At 40.2% G+C, this 26193-nt stretch overlaps 1 protein-coding gene across 9 annotated transcripts in view; it reads right to left on the reverse strand.

The window, feature by feature from the left end:
* Nucleotides 1-26193, reverse strand: part of Rft1 (RFT1 homolog) — a 54890-nt gene that overhangs the window by 17463 nt on the left and 11234 nt on the right. For all 9 annotated transcript variants that reach the window (XR_006853497.2, XR_006853498.2, XM_046452946.2 and 6 more), the window contains exons 5-11: nt 25360-25461; nt 21090-21227; nt 14783-14861; nt 10446-10496; nt 9448-9578; nt 7599-7743; nt 3924-4029 (exon numbers count right to left, since the gene is read on the reverse strand). Coding sequence is in view for 7 of the 9 variants with exons in the window: in XM_046452946.2 (XP_046308902.1) it covers nt 3924-4029; nt 7599-7743; nt 9448-9578; nt 10446-10496; nt 14783-14861; nt 21090-21227; nt 25360-25461 (752 nt within the window). In the remaining 2 variants the exon portion in view is untranslated. The remainder of the gene's footprint in view (nt 1-3923; nt 4030-7598; nt 7744-9447; nt 9579-10445; nt 10497-14782; nt 14862-21089; nt 21228-25359; nt 25462-26193) is intronic.

Raw genomic sequence — 26193 nt, forward strand, 5'->3', positions numbered from 1 at the left:
TAAAATGGCAGTAATAAATGAAACCAATAGCTAATTCATAGTAATTCAAGCTGAGAAGCATTCAACTATGTAGCCTCTTTGGTATGACCATCTGGGAGGAGTTGAGAATGATAAGGCACACTGTCTTCCACTACAAGAGGCTCTGTAGCTGCTAAACTTTTCAGAAGTCACAAATCTGTAGCCTTAAAGACATAATCCACTTCATAAAAAAAAATAAAGAGCTTTAAAGATGCAATTAAAACAGCACTATTAAAATCAAAGCAAAATTATTCATCATTGACATTGACTATTTTATAAGGGTTGGTTAACATAAATAGCAATTTATTTATGAATGTTTATTTCTCCATGATCTGAGAAGATACTGGACTTAAAATCAGGTTTACCAGAAAATGGATGGTCAAGGGTATTGACTGTAGTATTGACCAAAGCACCCCTTAGTAGCTGCTAACTGAACACATTAAATCACAGCCACACGAATTTTATTTTGTTTGTTTTTGGCAGCATTTAATCCATAGATGCTCTACCATGGAGCTTCATCCCCAGTCCTTTTTATTTTTTATCTTGAGACAGAGTCTTGCTAACTTGTTGAGGCTGGCCTTGAACTTGTGATTCTCCTGCCTCAGCCTCCTTAGTTGCTGGGATTACAAATGTGTAAAATGGAGCCTCTGCAGATACAAAAAGGATAGCACTGACCTCTTATGTATCAGCACAAGAAGATCACAGTCATTTTTCATTCAACAGTTATGTGGTTTATATATAAGGGCACTCTAAGATCAATAAATCAGGCAAAGGAGCTGTCAATCTTGGGCCTTCCTCTGCCTAGAAAGCATTGTCCTGTCTCTGACCATCGTTTGGTCATTCAGACCTCAACTTAGCCAATCTAATGGCCTCCCACCACTCACTACATAATCCTATTTTACTTTTTAAAACAGTACGTTTTCTACTTTCTTAACTAGTTTGCCTCTCATTAGCTCTGGAGAGCAGGGATCTTAGCTGTTTTTTTCAATGCTGTATTCCCAAAACTTAAAAAAAATGCTTGTTAGAGAGTAAATGCGCAAAAGTTTTTGTTGAATGCAAGAAAGAAAATGAGACATCTTACACAAAAGAGAACAAAAATTCTTCAGTACAGTATAATGAAAAATCCATCAATCAGATCCTATATATTAGGCTATTAAATAAAGAGCAACTTGCAATTCAAAGGAAGCCTTAACATTTCAGAACTAACCACACTATTTTTATTTAGAAAAACACTGGTTAACCTGAAGTTGACTAGATAAAAATCCACGTCTGCATCAATGCCTTTTTTCAATTCTGAATCTAAATTGTTCAATGTAAAATCATTATAATCGATTGTAACATTTAATTTAAGCTATTAATCTACTATAAAAATCCAAGCTACAGTTTTATTTGGTTAAATTCACAAGGATGGGGCTGGGGATGTGGCTCAAGCGGTAGCGCGCTCGCCTGGCATGTGTGCGGCCCGGGGTCGATCCTCAGCACCACATACCAACAAAGATGTTGTGTCCGCCGAAAACTGAGAAAATAAATATTAAAATATTAAAAAAAAAAAAAATTCACAAGGATGAAAAAAAAAAACAGGGTCTATGATGAACTTGGGTGCTCCATATGCTCAGTCAAGGGCAGAGGGCTGGGGACAGGGACCCAGACAGAACTGAGAGTGCTGTCTGAAGACCATGCTTAAAGTCATATTTTACTCCAAGGGGAACAAAGTTATATCAGATAAGAACTGCATTAGAAGGTGCTCTGGCCTCTGATTTTTCTGCTTCCTAATACCATGAAAACAATTTTCCAGATGTTGAAATATTGTCAACATTCCATTATAGCTAACTTAAAGAGTTGTTTCCTTTGGTTCAGTGCAACATAAAAGAAAAGAAAGCAACCATCCACTGTATTTCCTCTTGGTTTTGTTGCAAGGTTTTTTATTTATTTGTGGTATTAAAATTGAACCCAGGGACACTCTCCATTGGGCTACAATTCTAGACCTTTATTTTTTTGTTATGAGAAAGGGTTTTACTTGGTTGCCAACGCTGACCTGGAAATTATGATCCTCCTGCCTCAGCCTCCTGAGTCACTTGGATTACAGGTGAGAGCCACTGTGCTGAGCAGCAATTTTTTTTTTCTTTTTTACATTTTAAATGGATTCAGTGTTGACCCCCACACACACTAATGCTAAAGTTATTACAATAAAATTCCCTTCAAGTACTAGACTGCTAGTCCAAGCTCTTTCTATGATGTCACAAAGCCATACTTACTGTGTCAAATTATATTTTTAAATGATTCAATTGTGAGAAGCATTTCAAATAAAAAAAATGGTATTTTCAAGGTAAACTTAGACTTTTTCATCCATGGGGTGGGGGAAGAGTGGACTCAAAGCAATTCTATAGCTACAAACCTAATTATTTGAGGTGAAAACCATGTCTAGACCACTATTTTAAAACTATGGTAGGTCTTGGGATGTAGCTTAGTAGCAGAGTGCTTGCCTAGCATGCACAAGAGCCTGGGTTCAATTCCCAGTACTACAAAATGAATAAATAAATAAATAGAACTATGGGTTGTGACCTATTAATAGGCTGAGAAATCAATTCAGTAGGTTATAAGATGATAATTTTGAAAAATGAAGTAGAAGAAATAAAAAGCATCACTGTATCTTGTGCATAACTGGAATACTTCCTGCTTTGTGGATTCTGGCTTCAGTACCGAGGTATCTACTGGGTCACAGAGCTCAATGTATGTTTACTGTGAAAGCTGGCCTGGGCCGGTAGTTATCACACACTTAGAATCAGAATCACCTTGAAATGTGTAATGAATTGATTCCCTGGTTCAAGCCTCCCCAAATTCTAACTCAATTGGTCTGGGAGGTAGCAGAATTTCCTAGGAGAATCTCATTGGTCTAGGTTGGGACATTGGTCTAGACAAGTTCTCGACCACTAGTGGCAAACAAAGTCACCATAGCTTCTATTTGAAGCAGCCCAACATGAGAACAGACAGAAGCCAGTCTAATAGAAGAAAAAGTTTCCTGATTCTGAGCTCCCTTCCCCATCCTGCCTCTATGACCTGGCCTCAAAGAGTTCTCAATAGCACTCAAGGTTACAGAGGCAGCATGAAAACACACAAGAGATCCAAGCCTCAAGGGGTGATTGAATAACAAGAGCCACTCACCCCGCCATCTACACCAACCTTTTCTATTCTCTTCTCTATTTTCCTCTCTTGTCTTTTATGCTGTTCCTTAACCTTGTCCTATAGTGGTGCATTAAGATACTGCCTTGCTAGGTTTTGGTATTTAGGACAGAAGAGGTGAATGATTCTGGGTGTGGGCCAAAGGCACTTAACCAGGAGTTCATCTCAGAATAATTGACATATACATACATGCACACATGCACACACACACTCAAGGGCCTGCTGTTCCTACAGGTAAGATGGGAAAAAGAGTAGTGCAAATATAGCAGATAGAAATATGCATTTCTAATAAGTTCCACAGAGGATTTTGACACACAACCAATGTTGAGACCCACTGACTGAAGTTCCAGAACAGGGTTGCTGATCTAGAGTCAATAGATGACAAGAGTTGAGGACCACTAAGTGGGGGCTGGATAATAGGATGGAGAGATGGAAGTCTACCTTATTGTATGCCTGACTCTGTACACCTAGACAATCATGACACTTTAGGGATGACATTTCTCCATCCACAAAGGGAAGCACACAGAATTTGCTGTCCCCTGACCCTACTATAGGGAGTACTAGCTAAATCATGCCAGGCTGTAGAGATCCTGGGGATGCAGCATATTTGTGGTCTAGTATTGTCTCTGAGAAAGCCATCACATGTTCAGAATAAAAAAAGATTAGCAAGTTAGTTCATTTTGGCCAAAGGTCAGGATTAAGGGTGTACCTTCTAGGTTACCCACCTGTCAACTTCCTCTTTACTCATGGCAGCAAACGTGAAACACTCAGTTACTCCATTGATGGCAAGCAGGAGGACGTAGAGACAATAGGTACGCAGCAAAACAGGACCTACAAGGAAACAACCCACCAAGATTCTAGATCCAAATAGGACTACATACTACCACAGTTTGGTTGAATGCTAAGAAAACACCAGAACTGGGCCATGGGACCTACTGGTAACAGTGGACAGAATGCATACATATTGGAGGACTCCCAGCATTCCATGGTACTACTAAAATAATCAGTTAAAAACAAAAGAGTAGTTATGAATAAATATACAGATCTGAATACATATATAGATCTAACAACTAAAAGCAAGCTAATCTGCTCATTTTAAAATCAGCACAAGGAGGCCTGATAGTTTGAATGCTCAAGACACAAGTGGCCCTGAATATTAAGGGAATCTCAGTTGGGCAGGTCCTAGAAAAAGATCTACTGAGATAGAACATTCACAATCCACAGTGAGAACCAGAGCCAATAATGATATTTCCTTCTCAAACAAAGTAATGCAATTCTATCACTAATAAGCTTCTCCCCTCCTCCTCTCTCCGGCCAAAGCAGAAAGAAACAGGGTCACTCTCACCAGGTAACTGAATGCTAACAGCTTACATCAGCCCATCTGAGGATAGACAGTGAGCTGCCTACAAGCATGAGGAATACAAACTCTGGCATGAAGCAGTGACTAAAGAGAGAAAGCTTTGAGACAATTTGGGACTTCAAAGATGGAATCTTAAACTGTGAATTAAATGAGATCTTATGGGTTGAACTACGTACGCCCAATAAGACACACTGAAGTTCTAACTCCTAGCACCTCAGAATATGATCTTATTTAGAAACAGGTCTTTATAGAGCTAATATAGTTAAAAAGAGATCTAACCCAATGACTGGTATCCTTACAAAAAGGGGAAATGTGGACAAAAGACAGATATACACAAAGGGAAGAAAATGTGAAGACAAATAGGGAGAACATGGCCACATGACTTAAGTGATACAAGGACAAGCCAAGGAATACCCAGGACTGTGGACAAACACCAGAAACTAGAAGAGGCAAGAAAAGACCTTCCCCTAGTGCTATCAGAGAGCAAAACCCTGCTGGCACCTTGATTTTGGACTTCTAGCCTTCAGAAAGGAGCATGATACAGTAATTTCTGCGATTTAAAGTCACTAAAGGGCCAGGTGTGGTGGCACATGCCTGTAATCCCAGTGGCCTAAGAGACTGAGGCAGGAGGATGGCAAGTTCAAAGCCAGCCTCAGCAACTTAGTGATGCCCTGAACAACTCAGCAAGACCCTTTATCAAAAGAAAATATTAAAAAGGGCTGTAGATGTGGCTCAGTGGTTCAATCCCTAGTACCAAACAAACAAACAAAATAAAGTCACTAGAGGGACTAAGAGTGTAACTCAGTGGTAGAACACGTGCCTAACATACACAAATTCAAACCCTAGCACAGCAAAATAATTAAATAAAGCCACTCAGTCTGTAGTACTTTGTCATGAAGCCCCAGGAAAGTAATATAAGGCCACAAAGAAAAAAAATTTAAAAAATCAAGAAGCTGGGCATGGTGGTACATGCCTGTAATCCCAGCTACTTGGAAGGTTAAGGCAGGAGAATTGCAAATTTAAGGCCAGCCTGGGCAATTTAGAGAGACACTGATTCAAAATAAGAAATAAAAAAGGCTGGGGATGTAGTTCAGTGGTAGAATGCACCTGGGTTCAATCCCTAGTATTGAAAAACAAAAAAGTGGGGTTGTGGGGAATATGAGGTAGAATGGAGAGAGCAAAAGTGTTATATTTTCTGGTACAGTAAAGGCCTAAGGAGATACAGTCTGATGAGACAGGAGCAGGTAGGGAGAAGAGGGGCAGCACAGATAGGGACAGTCAGCAGGCACATTGTGAAAAGTACTGCCCTACCTAGAAGCCACATGGGCTTTACAGAGAGTGGAAGTTTGATCAAAGTGAGAGGCACTACCAGGCACGGTGGCACACACCTGCAATCCCAGCAGCTCTGGGGGCTGAGGCAGAAGGATCACGAGTTCAAAGCCAACCTCAGCAAAAGCAAGGCACTAAGCAACTCAATGAGACCCTGTCTCTAAATAAAATATAAAATAGGGCTTGGGATGTGGCTCAGTGGTCAAGTGTCCAAGTTCAATCCCTGGTACCCGCCCTCCCCCCCAAAAAAGTGTGAGGCACCAAAGACTCAGAGATAAATGCTAAAAGACTGTGCTGGGGCAGTTATGCTGGGACCCTGGCCTAGGCAAGAGAGGCCAGTGGTCCTGAATACCCTGCAGTGACACACCAAACCACAATGCTTTTAAGACACTGAGAAACAAGAACTGTTCTCAGGACTGCTCTCTCTGAAGATGAGACTGGAGAACACCATTTTGAGTCTAAAATTATTAATGATTCAGAACTCTGATCCTTTTAATTGCTAACTCTATTATTGACGCTCAAAACCATACCTGCACCTCACTTAAATAAAAGGACAACACAATGATAGTAGTTTGTGTGTATCTCTTCTGTGATTAATTACTCTACCAGATGAACATTACAATGATGGGACAGCCTTTCTTGGCAACATCCTGTGACTGTTACAGAAAAGGCTGTCCCTTAGTGATTGCTTTCTAAAGGGGCAGAGCTGCTGTGAAACAGTTGATCCCCAATCTCTGCACATAAACTTACTAATGGCTTCCTAATGAGGCCTCCCTGCAGTTGCCTGATGGAAATGTACTTCTCACAACACAAGCCCCAGGGAGCTGCAAACCACTTCATTGGCTTCATAGCAGGTGTTCCTACAAACTTCATGACCTTTGCTCTAGTGTAGAAACTTGGCCATTTTTTCCCAATACCAAAAGTTTAAGCGCCAGTATAGTGGCAACTACAATAGTGAAAGAACTTGTAAAAAGGCATTGGACAAAGCCCTTAATTATACTGAGATGGGGCAACAGAAAAAAAATCTTCTAAGTTCTTGTCTAGTGACCTGAGTAATTAAAAACATCTTTGCTAAATCCAAAATGAAATTCTACAAATGGACTATTGCTAGCCTATAGCCCAGCACATTTTGAAACTGGTGAAGTTCCCAAGGACCAGAAAGTGCTATAAGAGTCTCAGCAGCCTAGGCACCAGGTATTTCATCAGACATATTCAATAGTTTTCTCCTTCAAACACCAAGAGTCAGTGGATTAAATATACCATTTTATTTGCTGAGATCAATTTTATTCTCTGCAAATTGCTCTGGGTTATCCTTCCGAGGCTTTTATGCATCAGGCCTGGGATTTATGTGGCATTTACTATCTTCAGATGTGTTTAATACCAAGTGGAGATTCATTAAAGCCTGCTCTCTGCCCTCCTCCCTTGCCCCAAAGGGAGCACAGGCAAGTGCTTGGCAAAACACATTTTAGGCCTGCGAGGAAAAGCCAACTGTAAGGAAGATTCATAACTTCTCCAGGTGAGGCTGGGGAACTGATCACCCTGAGCATGCACATCTCAACTCCAGTGAGAGAACAGTCCCACAAGCCCAGCTTTCCCACAACTCTCCAGGAACACAGATGTTGACTGAGTGTGCGCAAATTTTTGAACTTCAGGAGACTCTTCTATTTCTGTTTGGAAATTAAAACAAACTAGACAAAACTTCAGCACATACCTGATCCTGAGCTAAGCATGGCCCCTCCATAGATATCCAGAGCCAGTTGAGAATAGGCAAAGCCAAAAACAGTGATGGTCAGGCCAGCCAGCAGGGCCAGCTTGAGCAAGGACTCCAAAACCATAGCAGCCACAGCAAAGTCCTCCTGGGTTGGGGGAAAGGGAAGAAAGCTGGATAAATCATGAACTGAAGAACACCCTCACATCTCACCTTCCCCCTGTACTGTTTTACAGATCATTTTTCCAAATGAATTAAGATAAGACCTCACTGCTTTTCTGTAGCACATTTCTTTTCAATCAGGAAAAAAAAAAAAAAGTGGGGATAGTGTGTACCTAAAGGATAACTCATTTAGAATGAATCATTTTAAATATTACTATGAACCACTCACTCTACCCTGATTAAAAAGATTTTTTTTTTTTTTGTAGTTGTAGATGGACAGAATGTCTTTATTTATTTTTATGTGGTGCTAAGGTCACTTGGTGTCCTGAGGGACCGAGTCCAAGGTCTCTCCCTGCCAACAATGGATAAATCTAAAGTCTGAGGATGCTCAAGTCCCTTATGTAAAATGGCCTCACACGTGCTAGGCAAACACTCTGCCACTGAGCTACAGTCCCAGCCCTGATATTTTATTCTAAAATGAAGTAAGTTTTCATTTATGCCAGCCGGCTCATGTTTCTCCTGACAAATATCTCAAGATATTGATTTATTATCAATGTACACTTGGGTTCATATTCTTAAACCAGACTGAGAACTAAAGTAGCTCATCTTGAGATACTGTGTGTATAAACTATACTTTGTAAAATGCCTTCTTACATATGTAAGAGATGGATTTTGTTTTCTTTGAATTCTAAGATACGTCAGACATTTTCAATGATTTTAGAAAAAGTAGTTTCTATAACCAAATGCTCCTGGATTAAAATCTCTTCGTATTGACCAACCAGAGTACACAGATTTTTAGGGTCAGAATGTAGCCCTGGTCAGACACAGTCTTTAAAAAACTTATATAATTGGTGTGGTGAGAGAAGCCCTGTGACCACATATTTTCTTCCCTATGCTGTAGGTTAGCCCAGCTCCAACCTTGGCATCCTCTGGTTTTTTGGGGTTTTTTTTTTTGGTACTAAGGATTGAACTCAGGTGTGCTTAACCATGGAACCACACCCCCAGCCCTTTTTTTTTATTTATTTATTTTTTATTTTGAGGAAGGATCTTGCCAAGTTGCTTAGGGCCTCAAGTTGCTTGTGATCCTCCTGCCTCAGCCTCCAAAGTTGCTGGAATTACAGGTGTGTGCCACTGCACCTGGCCCTCTGGTTCTTGAGAATCTGAGAATAGGAGAGACTATCTTATTCTTATACCTAAAACTAAGCCATGGGTGGGTGTTCTGTGCTGCACTGGGGACAACTATAAAGAACTCTGAAGCCAGGAATGGTAGTGTACGCCTGTGAGACAGGAGGACTGCAAGTTTGAACCAGCATCAGCAACTTAGAGAGACCTTGTTTCAAAATAAAAAAATAAAAAGGGGTGGAGATGTGGCTCAGTGATTAAGTGCCCCTGGGTTAAGTCCCCAGTAGCCAAAAAAAAAAAAAAAAAGCTGGGAGGGCTGGGTCAAAAGTAAGGTCATACAAAGGGACAAAGGGGTAAGACAAAAGGGGACAGCCAGGAGGAGAGGGTAAAGGTCAGGAAACAGAAATGAGCTTGGGTGCTGCCATCTGCCAGAATGTGATAGAAAAATGAAAACTAGAAGAACATTTCATATCAAACAAAAGGGAAATAGACCATTCCACATTTCTGTTTGTCTAGCAATTAGATAGAAGTTCATTTGAGAGATGATAGGCATGAGAACCAAGATTACCTGCCGCTGAAGTGTGGCATCCTTTTCCCTCTCCAGCACCTTAGCAAAGAATATATAAAAACTCTCCTCTATTGGCTGAAAAATTAACCTGGCCACAAGGGACCCAAGATTATTCACTATATCATATACACCTATAAAACAAAAAGAAAGAAATGACAATCATATTTGTTTTTCTATTTTAACTTTCACAACATTATTAAAACGGTAAATATGTTTAATTAAACTTTTTAAAAATCTTGAGATAATTTTAGCTTTGCATGTAGTTAAAGAAATAATCCAGAGAGCCCATGTACCCATTACCCAGTTTCCCAAAATGGTAACATCTTGCAAAACTATAATACGATATCAATCAAGATGCTGACATTCACACAATCGACAAGATCTTCTATCTAGCACTTTTTAATAAAAGTAAAGTTGCTTTTTAAATTGTTTTTTTCATTTCTTTGGTATAAATAAATATGGAAAAGAAAAAAAAAAAAAACGGAGAAAGACTTATTTAGCCACTTAAACCCAGGACAGATCTTTATTACTGTGATAGTGAATTCCCTTTTTCTTCTCTCCTAGCACACTTCCAACCCCCAAAATGAGCACCACAGCTCAGGAGGAAGCAGAAGGCAAAAGGGTCCCAACAATAACTTGCCACTCAAGTTACACAAGAGGGCATAGTCAGTACACTGTATATGTTTATACAAAGATGTACAATTTATAATCTTAAGAATTCATTTCTAGGGGCTGGGGTTGTGGCTCAGTGGTAGAGTGCTTGCCTAGTACATGTGAGGTCCTGGGTTCAATCCTCAGCACCACATAAAAATACGTAAATAAAATAAAGGTATTGTGTCCAACTACAACTAAAAAATAAATATTTTTTTTTAAAATTCATTTATAATAGTGTTCAGATTCATTTTTCACTAAATATGTCAAACCACAAAGAAAGATATTAAGAAGTATCTATTAATAGTATTCACCTTTAATTAAAACACTATAGAATTTCATCTTACCTTGATCACCAAAATTTAAAACATTCAAAAATGTCATCACATATCTCTCGCCTATAAATGGAAAAGCAAAATAATTAGCATTTTCAATGCATAAATTAATTTCCTTTACTCTTATCATTTATCAGCTTTTCAGGTGGACGAATACCCTCAAAGAAGAAAAATCAGATAATCGGTTACAGACATGTTCCTTGTCCTAATGCTGATTTCAAGTAATCTCATAATTTGGACAATGCTGAGGGCTTTATTAACAGCAAATCTCCAAGCCAGCTAAATTAAAAACCAACCAATAAAACCAATCTAATAAATTAAAAATAAAATATGGAGAAATTACTAAACAACTGTCACAAGTTTATTTGTTTTTTGCAGTGCTGAGAACAGAACCCTAGGCATTATACAAGCTAGGCAAGCACTCTACCACTAAGCTACATTCCCAGTATGTCCCAAGTCTTAAGCGGGTGAAATAACCACAGTGTAAATTATCTGTGAAGGGAAATGTCCATGACAGTGGCACATGCTCATTCCACTTCCTCTCAGGTGGAGAGACCCGCCCCTACTCCCCAGGGCCTGGAGGTTCTGGAAGCTCAGTTCATCCTCAAATCTAAGGCAGCCCAATGCCTTCAAGATGAAGACACCACCCTGGAGCAACTCTGTCCCATTCTATGAATTTTCTTATCCATAAGTGAAAAGCACTAACTCTTAAAAAGACAGCACTAAACAGTGCCCAGAGCCTAAAAGGGCAAGTTCTCACCTCCTAGAAAATGCTCATAGAAGAAAGCATTAATTAAGAGGTTAAATTTCCATCTTCTATCAAGACTCTCCTCTCTCTGATCTTGTCTCCTTACAAGTATATGTAGCAAAGACCTCTGAAGGTCCTCCCAGGTCTGTATCTCTGATCTACCCTGTTAACATTTCAGGGGGAAAAAAAAAAAAAACTGCATCTGAACATGTACAAATCTTCTTTTCTTATCATCAATCCCTAAACAATACAGTTTAACAATGATTTACATAGCATTTATATTACATTAGGTATTATTAGTATTCTAGAGATTATTTAAAGTAGACGAAGGATATATCTAGATTATATGCAAATACTACACCATTTTACATAAGAGACTTGAACATCCTCAGATTTTAGATTTATCCATTGTTGGCAGGGAGAGACCTTGGAACCGATCTCTCAGGATACCAAGGAACAACTGTACCCTGCTTTCACATGGCTTCAAATGGCTCATTAGTGTTTGCAAAAAGTCTGGACTTCTTCATTCTGTGTATGAGGGCTTTTACACACTATCTTTGTGGCCTCTCTTCACCAGTCTCATCCCTATCACACTGTCATCCTCTGTTGTCACCTACCTATCTGGGGTTAGCCTCCAGTTGCTGCTTAGAGTCAGGCTGGGCCTACCTAGGGCATTTTTACAACCCAGACTGGCTTTTTCCCTACCTTCTGGCAGCATAGGCCTCTCCTCATATTCTACCAGCTTCCTGAGGGCAGAAGACTCCTCTCAGTTATCTCTGTCTCTGAGTTCCTAGCAGAGATCCAGGAAATGAGAGGCACTCCAGAGACTTCTAATGATTGAGTTAACATTTCCAAGTACAGTCCCACAGTCTTGAAATGGTTAACCACATGATGTGTGCAACTGGTGAGAGAATGAGTTCCTTGAGGTCACGGTCTGTTTGTTACTCTTCATCTCTAGTCTCAGCACCTTGCATACAGTGCTGCAGGAAATGTGGGGGCAGAAGGGAGGAGCACATACGTTTTTGCTACTACACAGTTATTTTAACTTTTTGTAGAGCCATAATTATTATTATTATTGTTATTATTATTTTTATATTGAAGATTGAACCCAGGGGAGCTTTACCACCTATATTCCCAATGCTTTTTATTTTCTATTTGAGACAGGGTTTCCCTAAGTTACTGAGGCTGGTCTCAAACTTATGATCTTCCTATCTCAGCCTCCAGAGTTGTTGGGATACAGGTGTGCACCACGGAACATGACTCAGAGCTGTAGTTTTTAAAGATAAAAGAAACCTAAGTTGTCATTCAGCCTACTTCCTTATTTTCTAGCCATAGAGATGGAGGCCCTGAGAAGTTCCTAATGGCCTTCTGCAAGAAAGGAAGTCATATTAGTATGGCCCAACTGTGGGGCAAGTACCTGGATTTGCTCAGGACAAGCTCAGGAGGCTTTAGTGAATGGCTTAATTAAATGTTGCAAAACACATGTCTAGCAACTGCAATCTGTACAATGAATTGAAGAACATCATGTAGACTGGATCCAACTCCCTCAAACTCATTAAAACTGCTCTTAAAACTTTGGGAAGAAAAAAGTACAAACAACATCCTTACCAAAACTTTCTCCATTGATTTTTCTGTTCTAATCACAATGTGAACTACCACAACACACAATTTTGCTACAGTTCTCTTCTGTTGCCACTCTTCTTACTCTATCAACAAATACTTGCTGAACATCTGTGGTGTGCCAGGCCCAGCAGGGAGAATCCCTGCTTTCTAGGAGCCAGCTCTCTCAAGGTTTCTGACCCAGAAATCCCCCGAATAGTTTAACTTTTGTACCAGCAGTCATAAGCTCAGACTGGAAGCATGCACTCTCAAGGCTCAGAGGGCCCTTAGGCCCCTCTTGGTCCTCTCTCAGCTCATAGATAGGAAAAGAGACCTGGGGGGAAGTAAATTACTTCCCTTTGGAGTCATAATTAACAAAACACAAATATGGGGAGAAGAAAATAACAAGATAATAGTGAGAGTAGTTGTTTTAGAATACTAGGATTATATTTTCTGGTTTTTAGAATTTTTGTAATAGGATTATATTACTTTTATAACTAAAAGATCATTTTGAGCTGAGTATGGTGGTGCATGTCTGTAATCCCAGTGGTTAGGGAGGCTGAGGCAGAAGGATCACAAGTTCAAAGCCAGCCTCAGTAACTCAGCAAGACCCTCAGCAACTTAGCACAAGACATTGTCTTCAAATAATAATAATATGGGCTGGGGATGTGGCTCAAGCGGTAGCGCGCTCGCCTGGCATGCGTGTGGCCCGGGTTCGATCCTCAGCACCACATACAAACAAAGATGTTGTGTCCACTGAAAACTAAAAAATAAATAAATATTTAAAAAAAAATAATAATAATAATAAAAAGAACAGGCTGGGGATATGGCTCAATGATTAAGTGCTCCTGGGTTCAATCCCTGGTACCAAAAAAAAAAAAAAAAAAAAGGATAATTTTGAAAAGATAAAAAAATATGTTCAGTAACAGATATGCAGATCTACTGACATCAAATCTGTATGTAGGAAAAAACCCTCCACTTTCCAGCTCCTTATAGCTACCTCAAATTTCATTCTCTGAATTTAAGCTGAGTAAAAATCAACACATATATTATGCTTTCAGCTCATTGTCAGGGCCTCTGCATTAGGAGTTCTGTCAGAAGTCAGATATCTGACCAAACTATCACATGGGTCAATCTTGAGTAAGAAAATAAAACGATGAAAACCTGGTTCTTAAAAATATTGAAAAAAAAAAGAAAGAAAAATTATATTAAAAAATTGGAATTATGAATTCATGGGTAGTTTCCCCTATCTCCAAAGTTTTCTGTAATTGATAACACTTTTATAACAACTCTGTTAAAATGATATACCACCTGGTTTTATAGTTAGACTTTGATAGTTTGGCTCTGCTTGGTCTTCAGCCCATGACTGAGAGGTAGTGGGACCTTTAGGGAGTGGGGCTTAGTGGGAAGAAGTCAGGTTGTGATGGCACACTGTTGAAGAAGATACTGGAACCTTAGACCACTATTGTCTCTCTCTTTGCTTCCCTGCTGTGATGAGATGAACAAGCCTCCTCTGCCACAGGCTCCTGCCATGATGTACTGTGTTACCACAGGCCCAAAGCACCAGGGACAAGTGGCCATGGAATGAAACCCCTTAAACTGTGAACCAAAATAAACCCTTTCTCCTTTTAAGTTGATTAGCTTAGGTATTTTTTCATAGTAATGGAAAGCTGACTAACTCAGACTTGGATTCCAATTAAACTGTTCCTCATTACTGTAGGACCCTGAAAAAAATTCTACAACCTCACTGACACTCAGTTTCCTTATCCATAATAAAGGGGGAAATGTCTTTAATGAGGCTGTAGAGAGATTTAAATTAGGCAACTTAAGTAAAGCATAAAACTAAATAAATGTTGTTTTCCCTCTCATTAAAAAAATTTAAAAAAATTCTGAGGGTCCTCTGCCAAGGGGGCTCCAGACAGGTAGTTTTGATCAACAGTTCTGTGAAATCCCTCTATTTCTACCATGATCTCCTGACTGCTCAGAGTAACCTTGTACTTACCTTCTGTCAAAATCTGTTTCAAGAAAGACTGCTTGAAAAAACTCCAGGTTAATTTAGCCTCTTTCCAATTTACAAAATCCTAGAAAACAAAAACAAAACAATGTTAAAATCCTGGGTATTTCAAGGCTTAGAATATAATGCTACATGAGAGGCAAACTCAATCTGGTCCCTAAACTCCAACTTGGAATAGTTCCCACTGAATTCTTATTTAACATTAAGCATACAGAAGGCATCCACAAATACTAGAAAAGACTTTATGTTACTGCTATAGTTTGGATCTTGAATGTACCCCAAAGGCCATGTGTTAAAGGCTTGGACCCCCGCATGGCACTCTTGGGTGGTGGTAGAACCTCTCAGAGATGAAGCATAGTAAGTCACTGACAGTGTACTTATGAATGGAATTGTGGGGTTCTAGACTCTTCCTCTTTCTCTAGCTTCCGGGCCATGAGGTAAGCTGTTTTATTCTGCCACACACTTCTACCTTGACATAAGCCCAAAGCAACTGGGCCAATACATCATGGACCTGAAACTTCTAAAACTATAAGCCAAAATAAACCTTATCTCTTGATAAGTTGCTTATCTCCGGTATTTGTTATTGAAACAGAAAGCTGACTAACCCAATTATCAAATACAAACAGAAAGTCTATAAAGAGCATACCCAACATTTATACACAAAGACCTCTAAAGAACCACTATGATCCTTGGAAACTCAGACAGGACACTGACCACGTCTAACACATACAGCTTAGAGTGAGTTCCTTTCTTTAAAATAGTCTGTCTAGGTAACATGCCTGAAACCTCAATGACTTGGTAGGCTGAGGTAAAGTGATCACAAATTCAAGGCCAGCCTGGGCACCTTAGTGAAACCCTGTACTAAAAGATAAAAAGAACTGAGGATATAGTTCAGTGGTAGAGTACCCCTGGGTTCAAGTAACACACGCATGCATATACACATCTGAAGTACACCAGTCAACAGTATAAATTCTGCTCCACATCCTAATAGGCCACCTAGGGTCCTTTTACACAAGCATATGAGATATGCTTGTAATTTCAAAAGAAATTCAGCCTTCTAAGGTCAAGTAAACCACTTGAAATTAGTATAACAGAGGAAAGGAAAAAACAAAAGTTCTGATATTATTCTTTTGAAGTTCCTGGAGGCACCAAACTCTCTATCTTCTAAGGACAAAGAGGGTAAGAAGGAAGCAAATACTCAAAGTAAAGGTCAATGTATGAGACACGTGGCTTTAAAGCCAGAGAGTTAACCATAAAATGGAATAGAGGGATGGCTAGTTAATCTCCCCTAGTTCCCCTGGGGCCCCTCCTCTATCACACAAGCATCTTGGAATCCCAGAAATTCAATCTAGATGGTAGGTTCTTTTTTTTTTTAATTTATTTTTCAGATTTCAGAAGACACAACATCTTTATTATTTTTATGTGGTGCTGAGGATTGAACCCAGCACCCTGCGCATGCCAGGTGAGCATATTACCGCTTGAACCACATCCCCAGCCCAAGATTGTAGGTTCTTAATCCTAGGATATCTGCATTTTGAACATTTTTGATTATCTGAAGTGATGACTTTTAAATGGTGGGATTTCAAAGGGCTCTTTGGTAAGGGGTGAATCACAAAGGCCAAGCCCATGTCATCTCTCCAAGAGGTCAGCCTCAGCTGTGGAAGTGGATGCAAGAGCATTCCTGGAACCTGCCCAGTCACATGGGCCCCTATTCTTGACCCAAAGCTTATCTGTGTATAGCAATGCTATCCAGCTGAAATGTAATGTTCAATTTTCTAGCAGTCTCAGTGAATGTGAACAAGAAACAGGTGAAATTAATTTTAACATATTTTATTTAACCCAAAATATCATTCTTTCAACATGTAATCAATGTTAAATATCAAATAAATATATATGTATATATTTATATGTGTGTGTCATTTCACATTATTTTTTTCAAACTGAGTCTTCAAAATCCAGTATATTTCTTGCATTTACAGTTCATCCCAATTCAGACCAGCCATGATCCAAAATGCTGTATAGCCACATGTGGCTGGTGGCTACCATTTAGGACAGGGCAAATCTACAGCATCTCTTAAGCAAGTGGTTTCAGCCCCCATTCTCCTCACCTGAACTTCCCTTCTAAACAGTGGGAAAACAGGTCTGAATCCTCTGGAATTGTGCTGCCTTCAGGGCATCACCAAACCTACAGCAGATGCCAGGAAGCTCAAGCCCCAGAGTAAATATTCCCTGGTGAGAAGGAAAATGGGCCACAAGATGTTTAAAACAGGCCATCATCTCCTCCCCCAAGAACAAAGGGCACCTGACAAGTTACCACCACTAGGGGATGCTATGGACCACTCATCTACAAATGCTGTTTCTGCCCAGCTCTGGGGGAAGCTTGGCACCGCCATTTCCCTCACAGTACTTCCTGGCCCAAGCAATGGTGGATGGCCCTCTGAGGGGTCTGTACAGCAGTACCTGTGCTCTTTTCAAAAGAAACAAAAAGTTGCAGCTTATGCATGAGGCATTGGTGAACTCCTCTTGCCAGTTGGTTGTGAATGGCTTTGGGAATATGAGTTCTTCAAAGAAAAAGTTCATTAGGAGTGTAAAATCATGACAGGGAATCCAATCTGAAAAGTTTATGCTCATTGATTCCTTTCTCCTAATGCCTTCAATTTAAATGGGCTGTGGTTCAGAAGGAACAGTCACACTGCTTACTGCCGCTTCCACAAAGTGCTCATTAAGGATACATTGGCAGTTAAGTCCAATCTGAGATGGGGGTTCAACTTGGGGGTGTCTACTAAGTGGGAGAAATTCTGTGGACTTCTACCATTCTATTCAGAATGAATTTCTCACTTGGGATGGTAAAAAAGACCTATTCCACAAAGCTGAGTTGGTTCTGCTGATGTGGTCTAAATAGAAGTGAATTTCTCTAAAATCTAAGCCATTCCACAGCTTCCCTGATTGATGGGGAAAATGAGTCTTGAAAAGTGAAAGGTGATGGGCAGTAACACCAAAGGGCTGGGGTTGTAGCTCAATGGTACAGCGTTTGCCTTGGACACGTGAGGCACTGGGTTCAATCCTCAACACCATATAAATAAATAAAATAAAGGTACTGTGTCCATCTACAACTAAAAATATTTTTTAAAAATAAAAGAACCTCATCTAGCTTTAGCTTGAGTCACTCTTCCACTTCCCAAACTCCTCTGACTTAGGATGATCCAATTAGCCACATCCTTCTCGCACTGACAAGAGTCACCAGAGAGCATGAGGCCACACTCCTGCCCTTGCCCTCCATCACCACTACAGCCCCACACAGCATTGTTTCCTTTACCCCTTGCTGCCGCAGTCTGGCTGGGCACAATCAGGAGCCACTTGTCAAAAGAAACTAACTTTATTTTTAGAACCACACACGCCAAACAAAACAGCCTCTCAGGAAAAACCCTCAGAGCCTCAACTGCCACCACCGGCTTTCCACAAGCCTCTCTCTCCCACACAAGCTTCTCTCCACCTCCCCCAATCCTCCTGCTCTTGAGGCCGATTGGCTGGGTCACGTGGGCGGAGCCAAAAAAGTCCCCCAATGAGCAGCTCCGTGGTCTGAAAGGGCAGGGAAACAGTCCAATGAGCATCACCGCAGAGGAGCCAATCAGCTAGATGTTGCTGGGGCCGAGGAGCCAATCAGCTAGATGTTGCTGGGGCCGCTGTGAGCCAATTTGCTGGCAGCTGGAAGTTTGCTGGGGCCCCTTAGGCTGTGGCTCTCAACACCTTGCTCCACTTGCCCAGGTCATCCCAGAGCTGTTGACTCTGCCCCAGCCTGTCCATTCCCATTTCCAACCACCCTCCCCCTGCTCTCATTGTGTCTCACCTGGCCAATTAAGGAGGCTCCTACTGAACTTTTTCACGTCTTTTTCTCTAGCCCACTCTTCTCATAGTAGGTTCACATTTCAGGCTCAAGCTTGGAGAATGGGGCTCAAGCTTCTGTTCTTGACACAGTCCAAAGGCCAGGGAAGATAACTAACTTTACTAAGCCCTGATTCTCTCATCTGAAAATCACAGCACTGAGGTCACTACTACCTGACCCAGCTCAGCAGGCCAGGTTTACCTCCCTTCATAATCTCTGTTCACCTTTTCTTTCTCTCTCTTCTCCCTGTCCAGCCACCTAAGTACACCAGTCATCTTTGAATTCTCAATTCCAACAGAATGATGCAGGAATGTAACAGATTTGGGCTGTCGAGTTTGGGCTTAATTCAGGAGAATTAGAGCCTAATGAAAGGTTTTTGAATAGTGCCTTGATCTAATTGCTTCTGGTGGAAGCTTTTAGTGTCTCATTTTCTTTCATTTGATCCCTACATCAGGCTCCATGAGGTGGGACTTTTTATCCCAACACTGGCATCAGTGTTTGCTTGCTAGGGTCCTCTGTCAAAGCCAACTCTGCTCTCAAAGCAGTAGTGTAATGGTAGTGACAAAACTATCGTTTAGTGTCACCCACTCATGCCAGGACACAGCCTTGAGCACTTTTGAAATGCCCCCATTTCATCAGGCTCTCAAAATAATGTTAGATGGTAAGGATTATTATTATCCCTACTTGACAGATAAAGAAACTGAGGTTCAGCGTTCTAAGACCATGATAGTTAATAAACACTTGACGGACTTGTTTTATTACCTTCTCTTTTTGTTTATATTAACAGTTTCACATGCTCCTTTACTAAATAATGCTGAGACACAGGGGCTGGCCCAGTATAAAAAGCTGGCCAGGCTTGGTAAAGCTGGGCACTGGGAGAACTCAGAGAAGAAACTCTTCTGTGCTCAGACCTGCTCTATGGGCCAGGGGCAGACGCTCCATGCAAGAAAAATGATCCAGAGTCCTAACCATCTAAGCCTGCAGATGAGGCACAGTGGTATCCAAAATTGTCATGTTGACTTAAGATCAGTAATCAGAATGGAAAGCTTTCCTAATAACTAAAAACATATGTCACTTTGACACTTAATATCTAGTTTTCCCTGAAAAGTTGTATAACAGGATTCCATAAATTCTGAAACTTAAGTCCCACATATTTGGCTACTTTTCAAGTAATCACAAAAGAAGACTAAAAAGTCCAGTGGGTGACTTACCACAACAAAGTACACTACGTCCAGTAAGCAAACAAGTATGGGGAAAAGGAAACATGCCCAGCACAGAGCAGTTTATAGAGCACTTGAGCAGAGGCAGTGCAGTGGACCATTTCATGTGCAACTCTGGGCAATGAACAGTAGCACTGCCCCCACCACAGCCAGAAAACAAGGCAAATGGACCAAGAGAGGAGTTGAGCAGAAAAAGATCATGTTTCACTTCCACAGATAAGTATCAGACCTCAGTGGTCTAGATGGGAAGGTTGATCATGTGAAAGACTGGGCTCACACCTAGATAAAGAAACTATTGGTATCACCTAGCTTTCTTAGAACTTGTATGACATTTCAATTCAAGGAAAAACCAAAAGACAGAGCAGTTTCTGGGTGTTACACTGGAGGCTATTGCTACAAGCACCTAGTAGGAAGTTGCAGAAGCTCCAGGCAAATAAAGTGATCCTGTTATATATTCTACAGTGCACACAGCAGTTCCTACAACAAGTTCAGACCAAGATGCCACTAGTAGTAAGATCTGGAAACATTGGCCTAGCACATAGCAAGTACTCTATAATTATGAGCTATAAAATTATCTTTCTGGACTGGGGATGTGGCTCAAGCGGTAGCGCGCTCGCCTGGCATGCGTGCGGCTCGGGTTCTATCCTTAGCACCACATACAAACAAAGATGTTGTGTCCGCCAAAAACTAAAAAATAAATATTAAAAAATTCTCTCTCTCTCTTTAAAAAAATAAAAGATACTTTATTAATAACAAAGAGAAAATATGAAATTTTAAAAAATTATCTTTCTAATGGGCCCGTGCCTATAATCCTAGTTACTTGGGAGACTGAGGCAGGAGGATTGCAAGTTCAAGGCCAGCCTAGGCAACTTAGTAAAACCCTGTCTCAAAATAAAATTTAAAAGAGGGCTGGGGGTGCTGGGGATGTGACTCAATGGTAGAGCACTTGCTTAGTATGCTCAAGACCCCAGGTTTAACCCACACTCCCCCCAAAAAGGAGGGGGTACTGGGGATGTAGCTCAGCGGTAGAGTTCCTACTTAGTTAGCATGCTTAAGGCCCCAGTATGAACCTAAATAAATAAATAAATGAATAAATAATATTTCCAACTATAACAAACTAGTTACAGCTTCTTTCTCTCAAGGATAACCATCACCTGTGATTTAAAATAATCAGACAAAATACATTACTTACCCTGTTTCTGGTAAAATCGGGTAACAGATCTGTTATTCTGGAGACAGGAAGAGTGTGTTGCTTGGTTGATTCTGGGGAACTCAGTAACTTTGTGAAATAAATAACATAGCAGAGCACCAGAACGGAAGTATAGAAAAGCTGAAAAAAGAAAACAATGGGTTGAAATTAAACTGCTTTAACATAGGCATAACTGATATGACTATAATTTTGGCCCCAAAGGTCAATCAAAAAATAGAACTGTCTTAATTAACTGCACTTTCTAGTGAGCAGGCCTCATCCTCTGGAAGACAATACCACTCATTCAGGTCCAGCTGCACTGCAGCATCTCCAATGTTCCAAACACTTCACTTAACCAGGAGAACAAAATTTCTAAGACAGGCAGACACTAGCTCAAATGCCATAATGTCAGATAAGTAAGTTCTCACAAGGTCTGTATTTGGAAGATCCAGGTGCCAAAATGTGCTGACAGCCAGGAACTTGCCTTCCTCTAGGACTGTGGATTTTCCATAAAACCTGGAAATCCGTGACATTTATGATTACAAAGCAGAATTGAGCTTTTGGCTCGCTCTCCTCTACACCCAATGCATGGGTAGGGCAAGAGCTGTGGGAGAAAAGGGTGAGACAATAAGAGACCCAGCTCTCCCTCCACCTATGTAGGACAAAAGAATGGCTTCTAGCCAGGAGCAGAAGCCAGGCTTTGGTGTGAAGGTTGAAAAGGAGTATCCAAAAGGGCCCCTTTTCACAAGCTCCTTTCTATTCTCTTTCCCTCCTGAGAATGGCAGTGCTCAAGGGCTGGGACCTCCAGGCTCTGCAATCAACCTGGCCACACCAAGGCTGTTCCTATAAAAGGACACATGGCAAGTAGTTTAGCAGGTTAGGGCTCCTATGCTTTCATTCCTGAGGGCAGAGACCACCATTTACCAGTCTTCCTTTAGCCCCCAAGTCTTTAAAAGACAAGAAGCACTTCTATGGCCATACTCCCCCATCTTAAAGCTCCCTGTGATAAGTGTGCCCTTCTCTGCCTTTCCTCACTTTCCAGCTGACCAGAGCCTTTTTTTTTTGGGGGGGGGGGGTACCAGGGATTGAACCCAGGGTGCTTAACCACCAAGCCACATCCCCAATCCCTTTTTTGTATCTTATTTAAAGACAGGGTCTCGTTGAGTTTTTTAGGGCCTAAGTTGCTGGCTTTGAACTCACAATCCTCCTGCCTCAGCCTCAGGAGCCACTGAGATTATAGGCTGCACCACTGCACCTGGCATCCTCCACTTGAGGAAAGATTCACATAATAAAAAATTTTACCATTTTAACTGTATTAAGTGCACAATTCAGAGGCTTTCAATACATAAATGCTGTTGTATAATCATCATCACTAATTCCAGAAAACTTTTATCACCCCCAAAGGAATCTCTGTAGCCATTAAGCAGCTACTGCCCACTCCCCCATTCCCCAGTAGCACTAATCTACTCTAATCTCTACAGACTCTCCTATCCTGGATATTACATGTTAATGGAAGCATACAATGGGTGGCCTTATTGTATCTGACTTCTTTCACTTAGTTTAATATATTTAAAGTTCATCTATGTTGTATTATATATCAGTATTTCATTTTTATAGCTAAATAATATTCCACCATATAAATATAACATATTTTGTTTATCCATTCATTCATTAGTTGATAGACATGTGAGCTTTTTCTACCTATTGGCTATTGCAAATGGTATCATTATAAACATTTGGGAACAAATTTTTATTAAACACTTATTTTCTTTAAAAAAATTTTTTTTTTTAATTTTTAGCTGTAGATGGACACAATACCTTTATTTTATTTATTTTTTATGTGGTAGTGAGAATCAAACCTGAGTGCCACACACTTGCTAGGCAAACACTCTATCACTGAGCCACAACTCCAACCCTAAATGCTTGCTTTTATTTCTCTTAGGTATATATACTTAGGAGTAGAACTGCTGGATCATGTGATATTCCTGTTTTAACTTTTTGTGTGTGGTACTGGGGATTAAACCTACAGCTTCATGCATGGTAGGCAAGCACTCTATCACTGAGCTACAACCCTAGCCCTTTTCTTTTTAATTTTATTTTGAAATAGGGGTCTTACTAAGTTGCTAAGGCTGGCCTTGAACTAGATTCTCCTGCCTCATCTTCCAATGTAATTGAGTTTATAGGCATGTACCACCAGGCCTAGCTTGTTTATCTTTTTGAAGAACCGACATATTATTTTTTCATAGCAACCACAGCATTTCACATGCCCACCTGCAATGTACTAGGATTCCATTTTCTCCACATGCTCAACAATTACTTGTTATTTTCTGTTTTTTTAAAAATTTATTTTTAAAAAAATTGTCACCCTAATGGGAATGAAGTGGTACCTACTGTGTTGTTGGATTTTTTTGTCTTTTTTTTTTTTTTTTGGTGGTATTAGGAATTGAACCCAGAGTCTCAAACATACTAGGCTAGTACTCTCTACCACCGAGCTATATCCCCAGTCCATTTAATTTTATTGTGAAATAAGATCTCACCAAGTTGCCCAAGCTGATCTTGAATTTTCGATCCTCCTGCCTCAGCCAATTTCCAGAGTAGTTGGAGTTACAGTAATTGGGCCATCAGGCCTTGCCCATTTTTTAATTGAGTGGTTTCTCTATTTACTGTTGAATTGTAAGAGTTACTCATTATGTCAGATGTGTCTAAGTTGCTTAGAGCCACTCGGGAGGTTAAGATCTGAGACTAGCAACTTAGTGACACTCTGTCTCAAAATAAAAAATTAAAAGGGCTGGGGCTGTAGCTCAGTGGTAGAGTGCTCTTGGTTCAGTCCTCAGTACCACAGATACAGATACACACACACGTTATTGTCTTAAGCCTTGTCACATTCCTATTATACCAGCAGCACTCAGAAGGCTGAGGCAGGAGGATCACAAGTTTGAGGCTGGCCTCAGCAACTTAGCAAGGCTCTAAGCAACTCAGTGACACTCTAGCTCAAAATAAAAAATAAAAGGGGCTGGGGATGTAGCTCAATGGTAAAACTCCCCTGGGTTCAATCCTCAGGACACCCTCCCTGCAAATTGTGTTTTTTTTTCCCTAATGTAACCCTTTTATTTGACATCTGATGCCATGGGACATAGAACCAGAATAAGGAGAAACCAGAAGGCAGGTTTGACAATGGGGATTCAGTGCTCACCTGCTGTTATGAAGTTTTACTGGCTCTCAGACCTCTCACACAGACTCTGAACTATAATCTATGATGTGATCTGGGTAAAAGCTATGACAACCAGAAACTCATAATGCAAATGCCTTCCAAGAAAACTCAACCTATAATTGGGTGTCTCCATGATATTCCTATCCTACTAGAGAAAGTGCACAAAAACAATTGTAAGTGATGTAGTTCTAGACCCAATAAATGGCAAAAAAAATAACCTCAGATAACTTCTCCAAAATATGCAACTAACTGCAAACTGCTTTTATAGGCAATGTACATTCTTATTTTACTCATTTTAAATCTAGATCTTCAGTGTTCCACAAAATTATATGTAAATTTGCCTAAAACACAGGAAAGAATTTCACATAGATTACTAAGAATCTTAATTTGTCTCCAATACATTAATAAAAACTATACATTGCTTTATATAAACTATATTCTGGTATATATTTAATCTTAGGTTTCATTTTTAAAATAGGGCCTGTACTCTAGTTATATTTTTATTAGAAACATAAATATGAACTAGAACTAGAAAAAGATGAAATGGAAATGAAATAAAAATTGCTAAAACTGAAAAATGTACCTGCTCTGACTTGATTCATTTTCTCTGAATTATATGAGATTTCAATCTAAATTTAAAACAGGCTTGATAGAGTTTCCTCCTATTCTGCAAACAACTGATTGAACTCCAGGGAAAATAATACATGCAATTCGATTCCCACCCTTTACTGTTTTTTTCTCCTCCATAAGACTTTCAGACAATCAAAGATCAGTTTGATATGGGCCTTCCTACAGAATGTCTAAAAGGAGTTTTTGATTCTTGACAAGGTGGCGAAGTGTGTGGCCATCTCCAGGACTCTAAAAACATCAGCCGTGTCAGTGTATGGAACAGGATGACCATGGCAGCCAGAGAAGTTGTGGTAAGGCCAGACTTCGGACATTTACATTCCTCCTTACATGCATGAATACTGTAAATGTGAAACATATAGTAGTGCAAACAAGAAGAAAAAGCAGAGAAACTCAGATTAGATTAAAAAAAAAGTTAATAGCCATGACTCTTACCTGGGCCAAAGAGAAAATGTACAATCCCCAGAGAGGCAACCACAGTACAAGAAAAGCTGTCAGGATGCTCCTAAGGATTACTGACAGGCTCTCAGCAATCACCTGCAGACACATGATAAAGGTGCACTTTATGGACATGATCAAAAAGGAAAGATGCAAAGATATGACAAACAGAAGCTCCAAAGTAGTGGTTACCCTGGTGGAGGGGTAGGGCATGGTTGGACATAAGCACTGGTAATATTTTACTTCTTGGGTTGGATGTTAGGTTCAAGAATCTTCCGCAGGAGCTGGGGTTGTGGCTCAGTGGTAGAGCACTCGCCTAGCATGTGGGAGGTTCAATGTGGTTCAATCCTCAGTACAACATAAAAATAAATAAATAAAGGTATTGTGTCCAACTACAACTAAAAAAAAAAAAAGAAGAAAGAAAGAAAGAAAGAAAGAAAAAGAATCTTCAGCATGTTATATTTTTGTTTTGGCACTGGGGATTGAACCCAGAGGTGCTTTATCACTGAGCACACCCCTAGCACTTTCTATTTTTTAAGATAAAGTCTCAATAAGTTGCTTAGGGCCTTGCAAATTCAAGTTTTGGATCCTTCTGCCTCAGCCTCCTGAGTCTCTGGGATTACAGGCATGTGCCACTGTCCCCATCTGCATGTTATGCTGTAAGATTTATACTTTTTTTTTCTGTACTGAGGATTAAACCTAGAGACATTCTAACACTGAGCTACATCCTCATCCTTTTTCTTTTTCCATATTTTTTATTGGTGTATTATAATAATACATATGGTGGTTTCTGTTGTTACACATTCTTATATACACAGACATGACAATATA

The sequence above is a fragment of the Marmota monax genome, unplaced genomic scaffold (assembly GCF_021218885.2).
Source record: "Marmota monax isolate L192 unplaced genomic scaffold, Marmota_monax_Labrador192_F-V1.1 WCK01_AAM20220418_F8-fsc00042, whole genome shotgun sequence".
Classification (NCBI taxonomy): Eukaryota; Metazoa; Chordata; class Mammalia; order Rodentia; family Sciuridae; genus Marmota; species Marmota monax.